A 20,537-nucleotide genomic window follows, 5' to 3' on the forward strand; every position below is an offset into this window, starting at 1 on the left:
CCTAGCTTGCTGACAGTCTCTTCACTCTGCCTAGCTTGTTGAGTCTCTTCACTCCTCTGCTCAGCTTGTTGACAGTCTCTTCACTCCTCTGCCCAGCTTGTTGACAGTCTCTTCACTCCTCTGCTCAGCTTGTTGACAGTCTCTTCACTCCTCTGCTCAGCTTGTTGACATTCTCTTCACTCCTCTGCCCAGCTTGTTGACAGTCTCTTCACTCCTCTGCTCAGCTTGTTGACAGTCTCTTCACTCCTCTGCTCAGCTTGTTGACAGTCTCTTCACTCCTCTGCTCAGCTTGTTGACAGTCTCTTCACTCCTCTGCCCAGCTTGTTGACAGTCTCTTCACTCCTCTGCTCAGCTTGCTGACATTCTCTTCACTCCTCTGCCCAGCTTGTTGACAGTCTCTTCACTCCTCTGCTCAGCTTGTTGACAGTCTCTTCCCTCCTCTGCCCAGCTTGTTGACAGTCTCTTCCCTCCTCTGCCCAGCTTGCTGACAGTCTCTTCACTCCTCTGCTCAGCTTGTTGACAGTCTCTTCACTCCTCTGCCCAGCTTGTTGACAGTCTCTTCACTCCTCTGCCCAGCTTGTTGACAGTCTCTTCACTCCTCTGCTCAGCTTGTTGACAGTCTCTTCACTCCTCTGCCTAGCTTGTTGACAGTCTCTTCACTCCTCTGCTCAGCTTGTTGACAGTCTCTTCACTCCTCTGCTCAGCTTGTTGACAGTCTCTTCACTCATCTGCTCAGCTTGTTGACAGTCTCTTCACTCCTCTGCTCAGCTTGTTGACAGTCTCTTCACTCCTCTGCTCAGCTTGTTGACAGTCTCTTCACTCCTCTGCCTAGCTTGTTGACAGTCTCTTCACTCCTCTGCTCAGCTTGTTGACAGTCTCTTCACTCCTCTGCTCAGCTTGTTGACAGTCTCTTCACTCCTCTGCTCAGCTTGTTGACAGTCTCTTCACTCCTCTGCTCAGCTTGTTGACAGTCTCTTCACTCCTCTGCTCAGCTTGTTGACAGTCTCTTCACTCCTCTGCTCAGCTTGCTGACAGTCTCTTCCCTCCTCTGCCCAGCTTGTTGACAGTCTCTTCACTCCTCTGCTCAGCTTGTTGACAGTCTCTTCACTCCTCTGCTCAGCTTGTTGACAGTCTCTTCACTCCTCTGCCTAGCTTGTTGACAGTCTCTTCACTCTGCCTAGCTTGCTGACAGTCTCTTCACTCCTCTGCCCAGCTTGCTGACAGTCTCTTCACTCCTCTGCCCAGCTTGTTGACAGTCTCTTCACTCCTCTGCCCAGCTTGTTGACAGTCTCTTCACTCCTCTGCTCAGCTTGTTGACAGTCTCTTCACTCCTCTGCTCAGCTTGTTGACAGTCTCTTCACTCCTCTGCCCAGCTTGTTGACAGTCTCTTCACTCTGCCCAGCTTGTTGACAGTCTCTTCACTCCTCTGCTCAGCTTGTTGACAGTCATCCCAAATGATAGCGAGACAGATAACATAGTAAATATGTCCCTTCGGACCTCTGTGAAGACCGAATGCGGCCCGATGGGGAAATGAGTTCGACACCCCTGCTCTACCTCAATCTCATACCCTTTCTTTGTCTTTCTATTCCCTCCACCTCCCCTCCTCCCTCCACCTCCCCTCCTCCCTCCACCCTCCCCTCCTCCCTCCATCTTGATCATGTGAAGTAGAGCAGAAGAGCGATGGGACGCATCACTGGTTCTGAGGTGCCGTAATAATGCTCTCTATGACACACAGACGAGAGGCTCCATGAGACTCTAATTATTGTTCCAGAATCCTTCATATTCCCTCTGTGATTCCGATGGCTCAGATCATTTGTGGGTTTGATCCAATCGGGTCATCCTGAATAGATGTATGTTTCCTGCTTACTGCTGCACATAAGTGTCTGCTAAAAGACCATATTAATGATCTTCTCCATCTCTCTCTCCAGAGGAGTTGTGGTCGAAGACGGTGTCTCTGTGGTCCCTGGTTAACTTCTCTCTCTAACCCTCCTAAATTATTATAACCGTTCTCTCCCCCCTCTCGCTCTCCCCAGGAGTTGCGGTCTAAGACGGTGTCTCTGTGGTCATTGGTAAACAGTGATCTGTCCTTCTACCAGAACCCCTTCTACACCCCAGAGTCCAATAGAGTCCTCTACCCTGTAGCCAGCATGAGACACCTAGAACTCTGGGTGACTTACTACATCCGCTGGAACCCTCGCATCCGACAACAGGTAAATGAATAGAATTACAATAGAATTACTGGGGTTACAGTATCCGTTTGAACCCTGGCATCCGACAACAGGTAAATGAATAGAATTACAATAGAATTACTGGGGTTACAGTATCCGTTTGAACCCTGGCATCCGACAACAGGTAAATGAATAGAATACAATAGAATTACTGGGGTTACAGTATCCGCTGGAACCCTGGCATTCGACAATTAAGTTACAATAGAATTACTGGGGTTACAGTATCCGCTGGAACCCTGGCATTCGACAATTAAGTTACAATAGAATTACTGGGGTTACAGTATCCGCTGGAACCCTGGCATTCGACAATTAAGTTACAATAGAATTACTGGGGTTACAGTATCCGTTTGAACCCTGGCATCCGACAACAGGTAAATGAATAGAATACAATAGAATTACTGGGGTTACAGTATCCGTTTGAACCCTGGCATCCGACAACAGGTAAATGAATAGAATACAATAGAATTACTGGGGTTACAGTATCCGTTTGAACCCTGGCATCCGACAACAGGTAAATGAATAGAATACAATAGAATTACTGGGGTTACAGTATCCGTTTGAACCCTGGCATTCGACAATTAAGTTACAATAGAATTACTGGGGTTACAGTATCCGTTTGAACCCAGCCATTCGACAATTAAGATACAATAGAATTACTGGGGTTACAGTATCCGTTTGAACCCTGGCATTCAACAATTAAGATACAATAGAATTACTGGGGTTACAGTATCCGCTGGAACCCTGGCATTCGACAATTAAGATACAATAGAATTACTGGGGTTACAGTATCCGTTCGAACCCTGGCGTTCGACAACATGTACTTTTGTTCCAGTATGTCTGAATGATCACTTCTTCCTACCAGAGTATGCACTTGTTCACTTCCCTTCACTGATTTGAAAAAGGCCCCTGCCTCCACCAATACAATGCTTTTAGGTTTGTGGAAAGTAGTGAATCAATGATGGATCAATAATATGGTATATAAAAAAAAATCTCCATCTAACTTAACGCTGTTGGGATTTAGCTACAACACTGGATACACAGCACTGAACCAACTATAGCCAAACAGTCTGGGCCAATCAGAATTGGAGTTACCTTGTGACCAATGTTCCCTCAAAAAGAAATGTCATCACTGAGGAAACTTCTGGCGCAGGTTTGTGAACACAGGCTGTACCCACTTTAAGTTAGTTTTAACATTGGTCAGGTAGGCTACTGTGGCTATTTGATCATAATGTAGATCTACCAGAGTGACCTACCATCAAAAACTATGGAGAAAATACATCCCATAACATTTTAACATGGAAATATCTGTTCTATCATTCAGCCTACGGTAGCAGCCATTGTGTGGTGTTCAATGTAGACCTACATCCCATAACATTTTAACATGGAAATAGCTGTTCTATCATTCAGCCTACAGTAGCAGCCAATGTGTGGTGTTCAATGTAGACCTACATCCCATAACATTTTAACATGGAAATAGCTGTTCTATCATTCAGCCTACAGTAGCAGCCAATGTGTGGTGTTCAATGTAGACCTACATCCCATAACATTTTAACATGGAAATAGCTGTTCTATCATTCAGCCTACAGTAGCAGCCAATGTGTGGTGTTCAATGTAGGCCTACATTCTGTGAGAGTTTTGGGCAAAAACATTTAGGGCTTCATATGAACCTGTTTATCCACTTGTCCTTCACATAAAGGTAATGACTGGAAATGTTGTTTGACGTAAAAAAGCAACCACTTCACAAAATAAAATTCATTATTATTCCCATAACATTATTACAGAAAATCAGACCAAAAACCCTCTGCTTATTGGCTGCATAGCTTATTCAAGCCTGTCTCAAAATACAGCAGTCTGTAGTGTACGGGCTGAGTCGTGCCTGGCAATGGAATAGAATCCTACTCCAGTGTGTTCTGCCTACAAGAAAACACTTTGCATAGTTTATTTTGTTGCATTGGAAGTGGCTGGTATTAGCAATACCCGCAGTAGAGGGAAAGGTTGATCGTGTTAACCAGTGTCTTGGGGTGGAAGATGTGCAGGAGCTGTCTTTTCCAAGTCGGTCCATTTGGACTATGTTCACTGAAATCCAAATTATATCCATAATGTCCACAGAAAAATGTAAAATGTTTTTTATAATCAATCCTCGGTGTTTTTCAAATATCTATTCGATAATATATCAACTAGGACAGTTGGCTTTTCACTAGGACCGGGAGTAACACTGGCCGCCTTTCTCTTTTGCGCACAACTCACTCTGAGAGCCCCCACCTATCCACTTACGCAATGTGGTCGTTCACGCTCATTCTTCAAAATAAAAGCCTGAAACTATGTCTAAAGGCTGTTTACACCTTAGGGAAGCCATAGAAAAAGGACTCTGGTTGATATCCCTTTATATGGGCAATAGGGATGCATAACAACAGAGGTTTCAAAAACAGGGGCACTTCCTGATTGGATTTTCCTCAGGTTTTAGCCTGCAATATCAGTTCTGTTTAACTCACAGACAAAATTTTGAAACTTTAGAGTGTTTTCTATCCAGATCTGTCAATTATATGCATAATCTAGCATCTGGTCCTGAGAAATAGGCTGTTTACTTTGGGAACGTTATTTTTCCAAACATAAAAATAGTGCCCCCTAGCTTCAAGAGGTTAAACACATTTTCCATGACTTTTAACCAAATTGTCATGACTATTATTATAGGCTACATGGGAAAGGTATGAATTATTGACACTGGAAAGCTGCTGTCTGATTCCATGTAGACCTACCACCTCCTGCCGTTGAGCCCTTGATCAAGGCACTTAGCTCCCCACTGTTGTGGTCAACCCTCCATCTGGAGAGCTCCTGGGTGTGCAGGCTTTTTCCAACATTACAACCAAATACTTTTGTCTTTTATAAAATGATTCGCCCATTCAATAAATCAGGGATCAACTGGATAAGGTAGGCTACCTCAAAGCAAGGTGTTCATGTTTCAGAGGAGATCTATGCACAGCAAGTTATTTGTCAAGTAGGCTATTCTTAGAATATTTTGAATGTTGTTGCAATTCCATGGCTAATGTTTAATAGGGGGGAATCCCAGCTTTCCAACGGTGCAGATATATTTAGGCTCTACAGTGCCGGTGGAAAGGCCCTTATACCTAATTATACCTAATGCTGGAATGTCGCGGTCTCTCTCCTCGGGCAACGCCCACTCCCTGGCACACACCCAGCACAGACATGCACTGAAGGGTCGTTCCGATAATGGCTTGTTAATGGTTTTTAATTTTTATTGGTTGATCATATTTAAAAGTATGCTTTCCATCATGCCATTCAGGCTGGCACGTTTTCAATCTGCGCAACCTCCAACAGCCTACTGCCACTCGCAGCCTAGCGGCAAATAAACTTGGACAAATCAGGAAATGAATGCCCCACTCTCCATTGCTATTCAATGAAGGTCCCACCTTCATTCCACTTTTATCAACCTTTTTTGCCTCTGTGTGACTCTGGGACAGCGATAGGTTACTTTTAATTTTGTAGATAAGCCGATACTCAATTCCCCCAGAATTAGAAGTGCCGGTATGGCATTCCGGACAGTTCCGGCCCAAGTCAAGCACTTGTGTTAACTAAAGGGGAAAACTAGAATGTTGAGTGAAGTTCAATCCCGTCTCTGCGCGGGCTGATATTTATTCTGTGGGGCAGTCCCGGTGGGGCAGTCCCGGTGGGGCAGTCCCGGTGGGGCAGTCCCGCGTGCAGCTTAGAGGGAACATTGCTTGTGATCAGTCCTGCCTCTGGGGTTTGGTTGGTTTGGCTGCAGTATTGCCGTGGCACCCCCCACCCCGCCCCACACACACACACACACACACACAAAACCCCTGCAGCCCAAACATCCCTCTCCCTGTCAACAGGGTCTGAGTCAGTGGAGCAGATAATCCTCTTTCCCTGTCATAATCACACAAACACAGAGAGACATTTCTATGTCTTTAACCAAAGCCTACAGGAGTGTGTGTGTGTGTGTCTGCAGGCATGGAAGGAAGCTAAAGTAATTCCACTACCTGAACATAGTAAAGCACCCTTTGCTCTAACAGCCACCCAATCAGTTTACTGCCTGTTCTTAGTAAACTGATGGAGAGGATTTGTGTTTGACCAAATACAATGCCATTTTTCAGAGAACAAGTTAACTACTGATTTTCATCATGCAAATGTAGTATGGCACTCAACCTGTACTGCACTGACTCCGATGACTGATGACTGGCTAAAATAAATGGCTAATAAGATGATAGATGGAGCTGTATTTTAGATTTCAGTGCAGCCTTTGATGTTATAGATCATACATCGCTATTGTTGAAACTCACTTGCTATGGCTTTAAATCACCTGTCATCACATGGTTGGAGAGTTATTTAACCAACAGAACTCTATAGCTAATAGTGTTCTTCAATGGAAGCTTCTTTAGCATCAGATATGTGAGAATGTTTAGATGCTTTTTATAGTGGAGATCAAGTTTATAACGTGCCTGGCTGGACTGATGAAACAGTGGATTGCTCAGTCAGATGGAACAGAGTAAATAGGCATTTTAACGGCATAGATTTAGCCGGTGGTAACTTGTGGAATAGACACCGGTAGGAATGCGGTTTTAACCAATCAGCATTCCGGATTTGACCCACTAGTTGTATAACATCAGATATGTGTGGTGTCCTTCAGGGTAGTTGCCTTGGTCTGTTATTCTTCTCTATTTTAGAAATGATTCGCCACTAGTTTTACTGAAGGCTAGCATGAACATGTATGCAGATGATTCAGCACCAGGGTTTCAGCACCAGGGTTTCCGTTAGGAAAATGAGGCGCCGGACAACGTGACCGGGAAGATTTTAATTTGCCGGCCATTTGAGAAATGTACCGGACCCATATGCAGTGGGTGCATATCCCATTAGGGTGTCGGCCCACGGTGTTCAGAATGACCGAGATCACATTTAGACTAGGGTGTCAGGAAAACAACCCCACTCAACGTCAACAAAACAAAGGAGGTGACCGTGGTAATGCATCTTAACAGAACATGTAACTCACGAAATAAAGCAGCCAATAAAACAGCATTTTCAAACCTTCCCAAAATGCAATTTGAGAACTTCATTCAGTTCCATATGTGACCGATGAACCTCTGCTAGATACTTTTTGATCAATTCCCCATTACATGAGGGGAATTGGGAAAGTATTCAGACAACTAGACTTTTTCCACATTTCGTTACGTTACAGCCTTATTCTGAAATGGATTTAAAAAAAGAAGACTTTCTCGTCTATATATACATGATACCCCATAATGACAAAGCAAACAGGTTTTAGACATTTTTGCAAATGTCGTAAAAATAATAAGCTGAAATATCACATTTATGTTAGTATTTAGACCCTTTACTTGGCAGCGATTACAACCTCGAGTCATCTTGGGTATGACGCTACAGCCTCGAGTCATCTTGGGTATGACGCTACAAGCTTGGCAGACCTGTATTTGCATAGTTTCTCCCAATCTTCTCTGCAGAAACTCTCAAACTCTGTCAAGTTGGATGGGAAGTGTCGCTGCACAGCTATTTTCAGGTCTCTCCAGAGATGTTCGATCGGGTTCAAGTCACCTCCCTGACCAGGCCCTTCTCCCCCGATTGCTCAGTTTGGCCAGGTGGCCAGCTCTAGGAAGAGTCTCGGTGGTTTCAAACTTCTTCAATTTAAGAATGACGGAGGCCATTGTGTTCTTGGACCTTCAATGCTGCAGAAACGTTTTGGTACCCTTCCCCAGATCTGTGCCTCGACACAATTCCTTTGTCCATACACAAACAATTGCTTTGTCCATACACAGACAATTCCTGTCAACTGTGGGACCTTATATAGACAAATGTGTGCCTTTCCAAATCATGTCCAATCAATTCAATTTACCACAGGTGAACTCTAAGTTGTTGAAACATCTCAAGGATGATCAATGGAAACAGGATGTACCTGAGCTCAATGTTGAGTCTCGTAGCAAAGGTTCAGATGACTTATGTAAATATATGTGTCTGGAAGTAGCTAGCCAATGTTAGCCAGTTAGTTTGGGTGCTTGACTGCTGTTAATAGGTCAGAACGCTGTGATCAACCCTACTCCTCGGCCAGTGCATCCAGTGTGCACTTTGAAAGCTCCGAATTTACGACAATCTGACAACTCTTGAGTTTACGAGCACGCTCTGGCACGCCAGATTAAATTTAGCATGTCAGATCGAGCCGGTCGGTCACATTTGGTTATATTAATTTCTGTTAATGCATATATTAATTAGTCATCTACTGTTCTCAGTCTCGGAGTGGAAAACGTTGTTTGCGGAGTTCAAAACCTCCTACACTTGTGAGAAACAGGTTTTGGTTTATTTCATAACCATCATGTAGGAGATTTGTAAATGTTTTCATGGTCTTTTGTTTGGAGGGCTCCATGTGAGCAATGAGCATGTCTGGTTTCTCTGTCCTGATAATGTTGAGGGAGTGCGCACTGAGCATGTGTCTGGTTTCTCTGTCCTGGTAATGTTGAGGGAGTACGCACTGAGCATGTCTGGTTTCTCTGTCCTGATCATTTTGAGGGAGCGCGCTCCTGAGCATGTGTCTGGTTTCTCTGTCCTGATAATGTTCAGGGAGCGCTGGTGGGTGATACACTGTGAATAGGAGGCGCGCTTCAATTACCAATTGAGAAATAAAAATAGTAGCTCTTTTTTAAAAATCGTGCACCAAAACAGTTAAGACGTGATAGCATTTACAGTTGTTGCGCAAATAATGAGCTCATAAAAGCACATGTTTTACTCCAGCAGCAACCAGATCAGGAACTGCAGGAGAAATTACTCTCAAAATAGGCTCTGTATGTTGTGTGATAGTTGTGTTAGGTCATCATGTATCTTATTTATCCATGAAAATACACACGGGCCAATTGAATCCTCAAAATTTTACAAATTGACCTATAGACCGATAAGCATGACGGTCAACTGTATTTCCATCAATTATAAAAAAAAAAAAAGTTTTTAAAAATCTCTGTCATTTTGGCCAGCAACAGTTTTTTTTACTTTATCGGCTTTACATTTTTTTCACGTCCAAAGGCCGGCAATTTCAGGGCTAACGGAAATCCTGGTCAGCACCCCAAGCCAGTGAGCCTACACAAATTCTAAATAATGAGTTAGTCAGTATCAGAATGGGTAATTTTTATAATAAACGGGTCTTAAATACATCTACAACTAAAAGCATTGTATTTGGTTCAAAACGTTCTCAGGAGTTGTGTGTAAAAGGTGTGACCATTAGGGAAGCTGAACTCCTAGGAGTTACATTGGATGGTCAAGTCATATTGACAAAGATGTTGTGAAGATGGGGAGAGGGGGTATGTCTGTTATTAAAATATGTTCTGTGTTTTTGACACATCAGCTGTACTAGTTTTCAGGCTTTTTTCTTGTCCCATCTTCATTACTGTCCAGTAATATGGTCAGGTGCAGCAAAGAAAGACCTAGAAAAGCTGCATCTGGCTCATAACAAAGCAGAACGCCTTGCCCTGAACTACAAACACAGAACTAACATCAACAACATGATAGTCTTTCATGGTTGAGGAGAGATTAACTGCCAACTCTTCTAGTTTTTAGGACAAGCATTACTGTAATGAAAATTCCAGATTGTCTGTATAATCAAATAACATTCAGCTCAGACACCCAGACATACCCCACCAGGGGTCTCTTCACCGTCCCCATGTCCAACGCACAGTATTCTAAAGAGCCATGATCGCATGGAACTCCCTACCATCTCCTATTACTGAGCAAACAGTAACTTTACCTTTTAGAAAATATGTACCATCTCATTGCACTGTGAGGGGACACTAACACACCTAATTTATTTTAGTAGTATTTTCTTTTGTTTGTATATTGTGGTATTTTTAATTTGTTTGACTGTCCTTGTGTATCAGTGTTTTGTTACTTGTGTTTTTTGTGAATAACTGCTGCTTCGGCAAACACTACTTGGGATCCTAATAAACAAATAAACAGTATTGTGTGTTGGCACCAGACCAGCTTGCTGCTCTCATTTAAAACACTCTAGGCATCAATAATGAATATTCATGTTTTCACCGTGTGTCTCTTGAGCCTCTATACCTCTTTGTGATTGTTTATATGCTTATCTGTTTGCGTTGTTTGCATATAATTAACAGTATTTTTTTCCCCTCTCTCCCCATCCTCTCCCTCCTTCTCCTGTCTCCTCCCGCTCTCTGCCTCCCCCTGGTGGTGGTAATTACTATTTATATTCTACTCTATTCTACTCTGCTCTATCCTACCCTGCTCTGCTCTACTCTACAGCAGCAGAGTCCAGTGGAACAGCGTTACATAGAGCTGTTAGCCCTGAGAGATGAATACCTGAAGAAACTAGAGGAACTGCAGCTCTCTGACTCCTCCCCCAACTCCTCCCACCTATCAAATAGCTCCACCCCCAACGCAGCCTCTCCCACGCAGCACATCACCCACCTGCACACCCCCTTCTGAGTGGGGTCGCCACACACACTCCGACGTATACAACACACGTGTATGCGCATTCTCCGGGGTCGGTGTTGATTACATGTCAGTTCAGTTAATGAATCATAGGAGATTGATTGAAGTTCCAAATTTGAGAGTTGAAAAGTGACATTTTTTCCCAATGAAGATTTTTCAGTTCTGCAGGATTTCAGAATGTTCAGTTCTTCGGAATTTCAGAATTTCAATTCACTTCCTGAAATTGAAATGGGTTTGACCCTGACACAGGAAGTTATTTTTTGTACATAACGTTTAAAGTAATAATGAAGCCGATAAATAACATGGAATAGACGTAACCATGGTGATTATGCAACATGTCACAGTACAGCCTTCTCACAACTTTAATAGAATGTTGTTTTTCCACCAAAACAAAGAAGCCTTAATATAAAATAAAACAATGTTTGTAGATAAACAATACTAAAGGTGAAGGGTTAAAACTCACTGGCTGCATTCCAATTCACCCAGAAGTGTGCCCTCAGTCACTCCCCTTCATGCTCATGCATTGTATTGGTGCAAGCATGGCTGGATGGATGGAGTTTCCACCATATTCCTCACACCAGTCCCTTTTAAATCTATGAGGGGGAGCGTATGAGTGCACACTTCAGGGGAAGGGTAGAGAATGGGATCGTAGCCCCTGCTCCTCTAGGACTGAATACACTGCACTCCTCTCCATGACCAGGGAGAGAATGGGATCGTAGCCCCTGCTCCTCTAGGACTGAATACACTGCACTCCTCTCCATGACCAGGGAGAGAATGGGATCGTAGCCCCTGCTCCTCTAGGACTGAATACACTGCACTCCTCTCCATGACCAGGGAGAGAATGGGATCGTAGCCCCTGCTCCTCTAGGACTGAATACACTGCACTCCTCTCCATGACCAGGAGAGAATGGGATCGTAGCCCCTGCTCCTCTAGGACTGAATACACTGCACTCCTCTCCATGACCAGGGAGAGAATGGGATCGTAGCCCCTGCTCCTCTAGGACTGAATACACTGCACTCCTCTCCATGACCAGGGAGAGAATGGGATCGTAGCCCCTGCTCCTCTAGGACTGATTACACTGCACTCCTCTCCATGACCGGGAATTAAAATTTGACTAGAAGTGTATGTGACTAGTTTCCCTTCAATCATTGTGTAGCTGTACCTATGTCCCAACATAAGCAATACCAGTCCAATCATTCAGTTACGTTTGGATAGGAAGCTTGAGTGCAAACCAGTTTCCCCGTCCCAACTCACATAAATGATTTATCATTCATACCCACAAAAATAGTATAAATCAGTTCTATGTTCATAAGTCCCAAATTGTATCATTTATTCGGGGTTGATTATAGCCCAGTGTATGATATCCGGTAGGCCAAGTATCCCTGTGTATTGTACTGTAGAAGGTCTAGGGAGAGACTGGACACAGACAGTTGTATTGGTTCCTATGAGAGGTGCTGAGAGTTTTATCTCATATCGTGGTTCACTCGAGCCTCGTCCCAAATCTGATTGTACTGTCTTGCCGACTCAAAATAACCTCTTTTTTTAACCTTTTTTTTATTGGTCACAGAAACGTATTTAGCAGGTGTTATTGCAGGTGTAGCTAAATGCTTGTGTTCCTAGCTCCGACTGTGCAGTAGTATCTAACAAGTCACAATAATACACACATCTAAACGTAAAATCATGGAATTAAGAAATATATAAATATTAGGAAGAGCAATGTCAAGAGTGGCATAGATTTAAAATACAGTAGAATTGAATACAGTATATACACATGAGATGAGTAAAGCAGGATGTAAACATTATTAAAGTGACTCATATGGCCGTAGTCATGCATTACATTTACCGTATGTGTTGGTAAGACGGCACAAACAGATCTGGCACCAGGCTAGGTCCACTCAGTCCAATAATAGTGATCAGTGGTTCTGCCTCAACCCAACTCTCATTTTGTACAACTTCAGAGCCTTTACAACCTGTTACCTTGAATGGTCAAACCCCTCTTGGCATAAACGTAAACATTTGCCATCGACCCTATTGATCCCAATCTGCGTGGCAAAATGGTTTAGCTCAAATTTGCTGAAGGTTTTTGGACTCCCACAGAGTAGGTTCAGAAATAATCCCCAAATAAAAGCTGTGGAAGGGACAATGTCTAGAGGTGGGATCAGATCGGTGGAAGTCCAGAATAATTTACAACGTTTCAAGGGATCACGATGTGGGCAATGTATTCTCAGACAAGAGTTCTTTGGACAAGAATCACCATAGATTTTGAGATTAGATTGGTGGGAAAACCCAGGAATTGTTTAGTTACTCTTTACAGGGCATATCCAGTGTTCTGGAGAACGCAGGTCAGGTCCAGTTCTGTGCCTTTGACCGTCTGAATTTCATCCTCAGGTGGATGTTTTGTATGTACCCAAACTATAACTTTGTCTTTGTCATTGTTCCTCTGTGTGTGGCATCTGTGGTCGAGGGGTAAAGGGAAAGAAAGCACCTGATTGGTTGTGGAAGGAGAAAGGAAGAACCCGATTGGTTGTGGTGCGGGGAAAGAAAGCATCCGATTTGCTGGGGCAACGGGAATGATGGATTCCGATTGGTTGTGAAAGGGAAAAGAAAAGATCCTGATTGGTTGATACAGTATGTATGCTCCTTCTGGTCAAGATCCTTTGGGTAGGATAACCAGTCACCACTGGATATGGGAAGACCATACCAGAGAGAGAACTTAGAGGGCTTGTTGCTGAACATCTATTGAAAGATGGTGGTGATGGTGGGCTAAAAATGAGGTCTCTTGATATTAAAACCTTTCAGGCACTACCTTTTTGCTCCCTAATGCTACCCCAGAATGCGTCACTTCGGAAGACTTTGGCCTCAATGAGGTGAAAAAGTTTTTTTAAATAAAACCAAGAGCGAAATGAACAACAAGGCAAAACACTTTTTGGTTTGTTGGTTGGTTGTGTTTTTAGGCAACAAAATAAATATATTTTGTTTATTTTTTACTTTATACAAGTACAGTAACTATGATGTAATTACCTCAAACAAAACTGATTTTACTGTTAAAAGTTGTAAAATATTATTTTATTTAGTGTACCATTTGACACGTTTTATAAAAAGGAAATTAGTAGGACAAACATTTTGTTTTGTTTCTTTGAATGGTTGGTTAATAATTTGTGGATTTCTTGTTACATTAGTTTATTTTTTTATTTGCATTTTGGGATTTTGATTTCTAACAGAAGAGGACAGTGAATCATGAATTGTGGGAGATTTGATTCAGTCGGGAATTGATTCAGTTACCTTTGGCGTCTTCACCTGTGATTGTGTAAATAGGGGCGTGATTAGATCAATGGAGTGGCTGAGAATTGGACTTTTCTGAACCCCTCTTCTGGACAGCTAAAGGTCCCGAAGCTTCTGCTATTGTGCGCGATTCTCTACTTTACACACAGTGTCTGCTCTACTCGCAGGGAACCGGCTATTCTAGCGAATGGTGCTCTTTTAATAAGGTTAGGTCGCAGCTGAATCAATGTCTGCAAAAACGCAATGATAGCAATCTACATTTATTTGTATTTAACCTATATTTAACTTGGCAACTGAATATAAATAGCATAACGATCTAATTGCATATCCCCATGAAACTGAGATCAAATAGTTGCTATGCAGATGCTGCATGGAAGTTTCATCTGTAAAAAAAAATTGGGAAAATTCTAATTCACCATTGACACTAGGAATGTGAAGGATGGTTCTATATGTGTAGAGCTGAGACTGCTTAAAGTAGAGAATTCCGTACATGCGCAGAAGCTTCGGGACCTTTAGCTGTTGGGATGAGGGGCCCAGAAAAGTCTGATCCACAGCCTCGGCCTTCAATCAAACTCATTGTGGTATTTATGCAGGAGCTCTTTTACCCCCATGGTCAGATCTAATCCCTGAACAGTGGTAATACTTTACTACCACCAGGAAGTATCCCCATCACAAATAGATGCATGTTTTTCCACAATGAGAAGGCGATGCATGGACATTAGTTTGTAAACAAAGACACTGCCATAAACATTGGTATAATGAGTTTGTCTGAATTACAGCCCTAGAAGAATTGAGCACTGATAAAGGCTGTGCAAATGGCACACTATTAGTCCCAAATGGCACCCTATTACTGCCAATATAGTGCACTTATTTTGACCAGAGAATAGGGTGCCAGCTGTCGCTAGTGATTTTGTTAATTTTCTTCATGTATTCTACCTTTAACATAGGGATATCGAAAGGGATTTCTGTCATATTATAGCCTACTTACTCCCCAGCCTGGTGTCCCAGATCAGTTTGTGCCGTTTTGCCAAATCCTTGTGAGTCATGACCATAGGAGTTAGCTTGGGTGCCAGTCTGTTTCAGGGGGCGTACTGTCAAGGAGGGTGTACTTGTACAACAAGCTGCCTCATGCTACAGAAACAGGAGATGGACTGCTGCCCTATGGGCCTGTCTGGCTTGGACAAGGCTTTACATACCAGTCTTTGTCTGCTCTGTTCATGCCAGGACGAGCAGAAGCCAACTGGCACCCAGCCTACATGGGAGTTTTGGCAAGACAACACAAACAGCTGTGGGATTCAGGCTGTACTACTCCTCTCATGTATGAGTAGTCCATGTTGGTTGTTGTGTAAATAATGCTGATTAAATTAATTTAAAGATTTCTCACTTAAAACAAAAAAACATGTTGACTTGGGTTGTTTCTTTCATTCATATTCTTGGAGTAATGTGATATTTTATTATCTTTTGTTTATTCGGGTCATATTGAAATTAGGAAAATCCCTATGTAATGTCTGCTCATGTGAGTATTGTGGATATTCAGACCGTGTCCCTTCATAGGCTATCTCAGACCTAAACTGACCTTGTCCCTTCATAGGATGTCTCAGACCTAAACTGACCTTGTCCCTTCATAGGATATCTCAGACCTAAACTGACCTTGTCCCTTCATAGGATATCTCAGACCTAAACTGACCTCGTCCCTTCATAGGATGTCTCAGCCCTAAACTGACCTTGTCCCTTCATAGGATATCTCAGACCTAAACTGACCTTGTCCCTTCATAGGATGTCTCAGCCCTAAACTGACCTTGTGTGTCTCAGCCCTAAACTGACCTCGTCCCTTCATAGGATGTCTCAGCCCTAAACTGACCTTGTGTGTCTCAGCCCTAAACTGACCTCGTCCCTTCATAGGATGTCTCAGCCCTAAACTGACCTTGTGTGTCTCAGCCCTAAACTGACCTCGTCCCTTCATAGGATGTCTCAGCCCTAAACTGACCTTGTCCCTTCATAGGATGTCTCAGCCCTAAACTGACCTTGTCCCTTCGTAGGATGTCTCAGCCCTAAACTGACCTTGTCCCTTCATAGGATGTCTCAGCCCTAAACTGACCTTGTCCCTTCTTAGGATGTCTCAGCCCTAAACTGACCTTGTCCCTTCGTAGGATGTCTCAGCCCTAAACTGACCTTGTCCCTTCGTAGGATGTCTCAGCCCTAAACTGACCTTGTCCCTTCGTAGGATGTCTCAGCCCTAAACTGACCTTGTCCCTTCGTAGGATGTCTCAGCCCTAAACTGACCTTGTCCCTTCGTAGGATATCTCAGCCCTAAACTGAACATGTCCCTTCTTAGGATGTCTCAGCCCTAAACTGAACTTGTCCCTTCTTAGGATATCTCAGACCTAAACTGACCTTGTGTGTCTCAGCCCTAAACTGACCTTGTCCCTTCGTAGGATGTCTCAGCCCTAAACTGAACTTGTCCCTTCTTAGGATATCTCAGACCTAAACTGACCTTGTGTGTCTCAGCCCTAAACTGACCTTGTCCCTTCGTAGGATGTCTCAGCCCTAAACTGACCTTGTCCCTTCGTAGGATGTCTCAGCCCTAAACTGACCTTGTCCCTTCTTAGGATATCTCAGACCTAAACTGACCTTGTCCCTTCATAGGATATCTCAGACCTAAACTGACCTTGTCCCTTCATAGGATATCTCAGACCTAAACTGACCTCGTCCCTTCATAGGATGTCTCAGCCCTAAACTGACCTTGTCCCTTCATAGGATATCTCAGACCTAAACTGACCTTGTCCCTTCATAGGATGTCTCAGCCCTAAACTGACCTCGTCCCTTCATAGGATGTCTCAGCCCTAAACTGACCTTGTGCGTCTCAGCCCTAAACTGACCTCGTCCCTTCATAGGATGTCTCAGCCCTAAACTGACCTTGTGTGTCTCAGCCCTAAACTGACCTCGTCCCTTCATAGGATGTCTCAGCCCTAAACTGACCTTGTGTGTCTCAGCCCTAAACTGACCTCGTCCCTTCATAGGATGTCTCAGCCCTAAACTGACCTTGTGTGTCTCAGCCCTAAACTGACCTCGTCCCTTCATAGGATGTCTCAGCCCTAAACTGACCTCGTCCCTTCATAGGATGTCTCAGCCCTAAACTGACCTTGTCCCTTCGTAGGATGTCTCAGCCCTAAACTGACCTTGTCCCTTCATAGGATGTCTCAGCCCTAAACTGACCTTGTCCCTTCGTAGGATGTCTCAGCCCTAAACTGACCTTGTCCCTTCGTAGGATGTCTCAGCCCTAAACTGACCTTGTCCCTTCCTTCCTTCATAGGATGTCTCAGCCCTAAACTGACCTTGTCCCTTCGTTGTCCCTTCGTAGGATATCTCAGCCCTAAACTGAACTTGTCCCTTCTTAGGATGTCTCAGCCCTAAACTGAACTTGTCCCTTCTTAGGATATCTCAGACCTAAACTGACCTTGTGTGTCTCAGCCCTAAACTGACCTTGTCCCTTCGTAGGATGTCTCAGCCCTAAACTGAACTTGTCCCTTCTTAGGATATCTCAGACCTAAACTGACCTTGTGTGTCTCAGCCCTAAACTGACCTTGTCCCTTCGTAGGATGTCTCAGCCCTAAACTGACCTTGTCCCTTCGTAGGATGTCTCAGCCCTAAACTGACCTTGTCCCTTCGTAGGATGTCTCAGCCCTAAACTGACCTTGTCCCTTCTTAGGATATCTCAGACCTAAACTGACCTTGTCCCTTCATAGGATATCTCAGACCGAAACTGACCTTGTCCCTTCATAGGATATCTCAGACCTAAACTGACCTCGTCCCTTCATAGGATGTCTCAGCCCTAAACTGACCTTGTCCCTTCATAGGATATCTCAGACCTAAACTGACCTTGTCCCTTCATAGGATGTCTCAGCCCTAAACTGACCTTGTCCCTTCATAGGATGTCTCAGCCCTAAACTGACCTTGTGTGTCTCAGCCCTAAACTGACCTTGTCCCTTCATAGGATGTCTCAGCCCTAAACTGACCTTGTCCCTTCATAGGATGTCTCAGCCCTAAACTGACCTTGTCCCTTCATAGGATGTCTCAGCCCTAAACTGACCTTGTGTGTCTCAGCCCTAAACTGACCTCGTCCCTTCATAGGATGTCTCAGCCCTAAACTGACCTTGTGTGTCTCAGCCCTAAACTGACCTCGTCCCTTCATAGGATGTCTCAGCCCTAAACTGACCTTGTGTGTCTCAGCCCTAAACTGACCTCGTCCCTTCATAGGATGTCTCAGCCCTAAACTGACCTCGTCCCTTCATAGGATGTCTCAGCCCTAAACTGACCTTGTCCCTTCGTAGGATGTCTCAGCCCTAAACTGACCTTGTCCCTTCGTAGGATGTCTCAGCCCTAAACTGACCTTGTCCCTTCGTAGGATGTCTCAGCCCTAAACTGACCTTGTCCCTTCGTAGGATGTCTCAGCCCTAAATGTCTGACCTTGTCCCTTCCTTGTCCCTTCGTAGGATATATCAGCCCTAAACTGAACTTGTCCCTTCTTAGGATGTCTCAGCCCTAAACTGAACTTGTCCCTTCTTAGGATATCTCAGACCTAAACTGACCTTGTGTGTCTCAGCCCTAAACTGACCTTGTCCCTTCGTAGGATGTCTCAGCCCTAAACTGAACTTGTCCCTTCTTAGGATATCTCAGACCTAAACTGACCTTGTGTGTCTCAGCCCTAAACTGACCTTGTCCCTTCGTAGGATGTCTCAGCCCTAAACTGACCTTGTCCCTTCGTAGGATGTCTCAGCCCTAAACTGACCTTGTCCCTTCTTAGGATATCTCAGACCTAAACTGACCTTGTCCCTTCTTAGGATGTCTCAGCCCTAAACTGACCTTGTCCCTTCTTAGGATGTCTCAGCCCTAAACTGACCTTGTCCCTTCTTAGGATGTCTCAGCCCTAAACTGACCTTGTCCCTTCTTAGGATGTCTCAGCCCTAAACTGACCTTGTCCCTTCTTAGGATATCTCAGACCTAAACTGACCTTGTGTGTCTCAGACCTAAACTGACCTTGTGTGTCTCAGCCTGAAGTATGACATTTGGTTACTTTTTTCAGCACTGTGTAGTGTTGGTCCCATGTAGCATGAGCTGAAATTAAAGATCCCAGAAATGGTCCAAATGCACAAAAAATGTATTTCTCAACAACAGAAAAATCACATTTGTTTACCCCATGCTAGTGGGGTAAACCAAGATAATCGATCCACCTGACAGGTGTGTCATATCAAGAAGCTGATTAAACCGCATGATCATTACACAGGTGCACCTTTTGCTGGGGACAATAATAAAAGGCCACTGAAGTGTGCAGTTTTGTCACACACAATGCCACAGATGTCTCAAGTTTATAAGGGAGTGTGCAATTGGCATGCTGACTGCAGGATTGTCCACCAGAGCTTTTTCCAGCGAATTGAATGTTAATTTCTCTACCATAAGGCGAGATCCTGCCGCCATCACCTCATGCTTCAGCATGATAATACACTGCCTCATGTCGCAAGGATATGTACACAATTTCTGAAAGCTGAAAATGTCCCAGTTCTTCCATGGCCTGCATACATGTTACCCATTGAGCATGTTTGGGATGCTCTGGATCGACGTGCATGACTGCGTGTTCCAGTTCCCGCTATTATCCAGCAATTTTGCACAGCCATTGAAGAGTGGGACAACATTCTACAGATCACAATCAACAGCCGGGTCAACTCTATGGGAAGGACATGTGACGCCAACATTCTACAGATCACATTCAACAGCCTGGTCAACTCTATGGGAAGGACATGTGACGCCAACATTCTACAGATCACATTCAACAGCCTGGTCAACTCTATGGGAAGGACATGTGACGCGCTGCATGATGCAAATAGTGGTCGCACCAGATACTGACTGGTTTTCTGATCCACACCCCTAACTTGAGGTATGTGTGACCATCAGATGCATGTCTGCATTCCCAGTCATGTGAAATCCATAGATTAGGGCCAAATGTATTTATTTAATTTGACTGATTTCCCTATATGAACTAACTCAGTAAAACCTTTTGAAATGGTTGCATGTTGTTTATATTTTTGTTCAGTATACTTTCTAGCTACATTTCAATGGGGCCTACCCTACCTTCCTGGAATAAGTTACAGGTAACTGACAAAAATCAACAAAACATCAGGTGTCTTACTATGGCGTTGGGCCACCACAGCTTCAATGCACCTTGGCATTAGATTCTACGAGTGTCTGGAACTCTTGGAGGGATGCAGACGCCATTCTTCTCCAACCAATTCAATAATTTGGTGTTTTGTTGATGGTGGTGAAAAACGCGGTCTCATGCACCGCTCCAGAATCTCCCAGAAGGTTTTAACTGGGTTGAGTTCTGGAGACACACCCTTTAAACCCCCTATGCTCCTTCGAGACCCCTCTTTGAGGTAAACTGGGCATTTTTAAACATGACCCTAAGCATGAGGGGATGTTAATTCCTTAAATAACTCAGGAACCATACCTATGTGGAGCCACCTGCTTTCAATATACGTTGTAGCCCTCGTTTA

The 20,537-nt window shown here is 43.9% G+C and overlaps 1 protein-coding gene across 2 annotated transcripts in view; it reads left to right on the forward strand.

Moving 5' to 3' along the window:
- LOC115118452 (myotubularin-like) overlaps window positions 1–15,395 on the forward strand; it is a 52,829-nt gene extending 37,434 nt beyond the window's left edge. The window contains exons 13-14 of one of the 2 annotated variants that reach the window (XM_065025286.1): window positions 2,034–2,210; window positions 10,518–15,395. In XM_065025286.1, the coding sequence (XP_064881358.1) occupies window positions 2,034–2,210; window positions 10,518–10,700 (360 nt within the window). In that variant the 3' untranslated portion in view covers window positions 10,701–15,395. The remainder of the gene's footprint in view (window positions 1–2,033; window positions 2,211–10,517) is intronic. The other variant, XM_065025287.1, reaches the window with a different exon arrangement.
- The last annotated feature ends 5,142 nt before the right edge of the window (window positions 15,396–20,537 follow it).

Source organism: Oncorhynchus nerka, linkage group LG12 (genome assembly GCF_034236695.1).
Source record: "Oncorhynchus nerka isolate Pitt River linkage group LG12, Oner_Uvic_2.0, whole genome shotgun sequence".
In the NCBI taxonomy this organism is placed as follows: Eukaryota; Metazoa; Chordata; class Actinopteri; order Salmoniformes; family Salmonidae; genus Oncorhynchus; species Oncorhynchus nerka.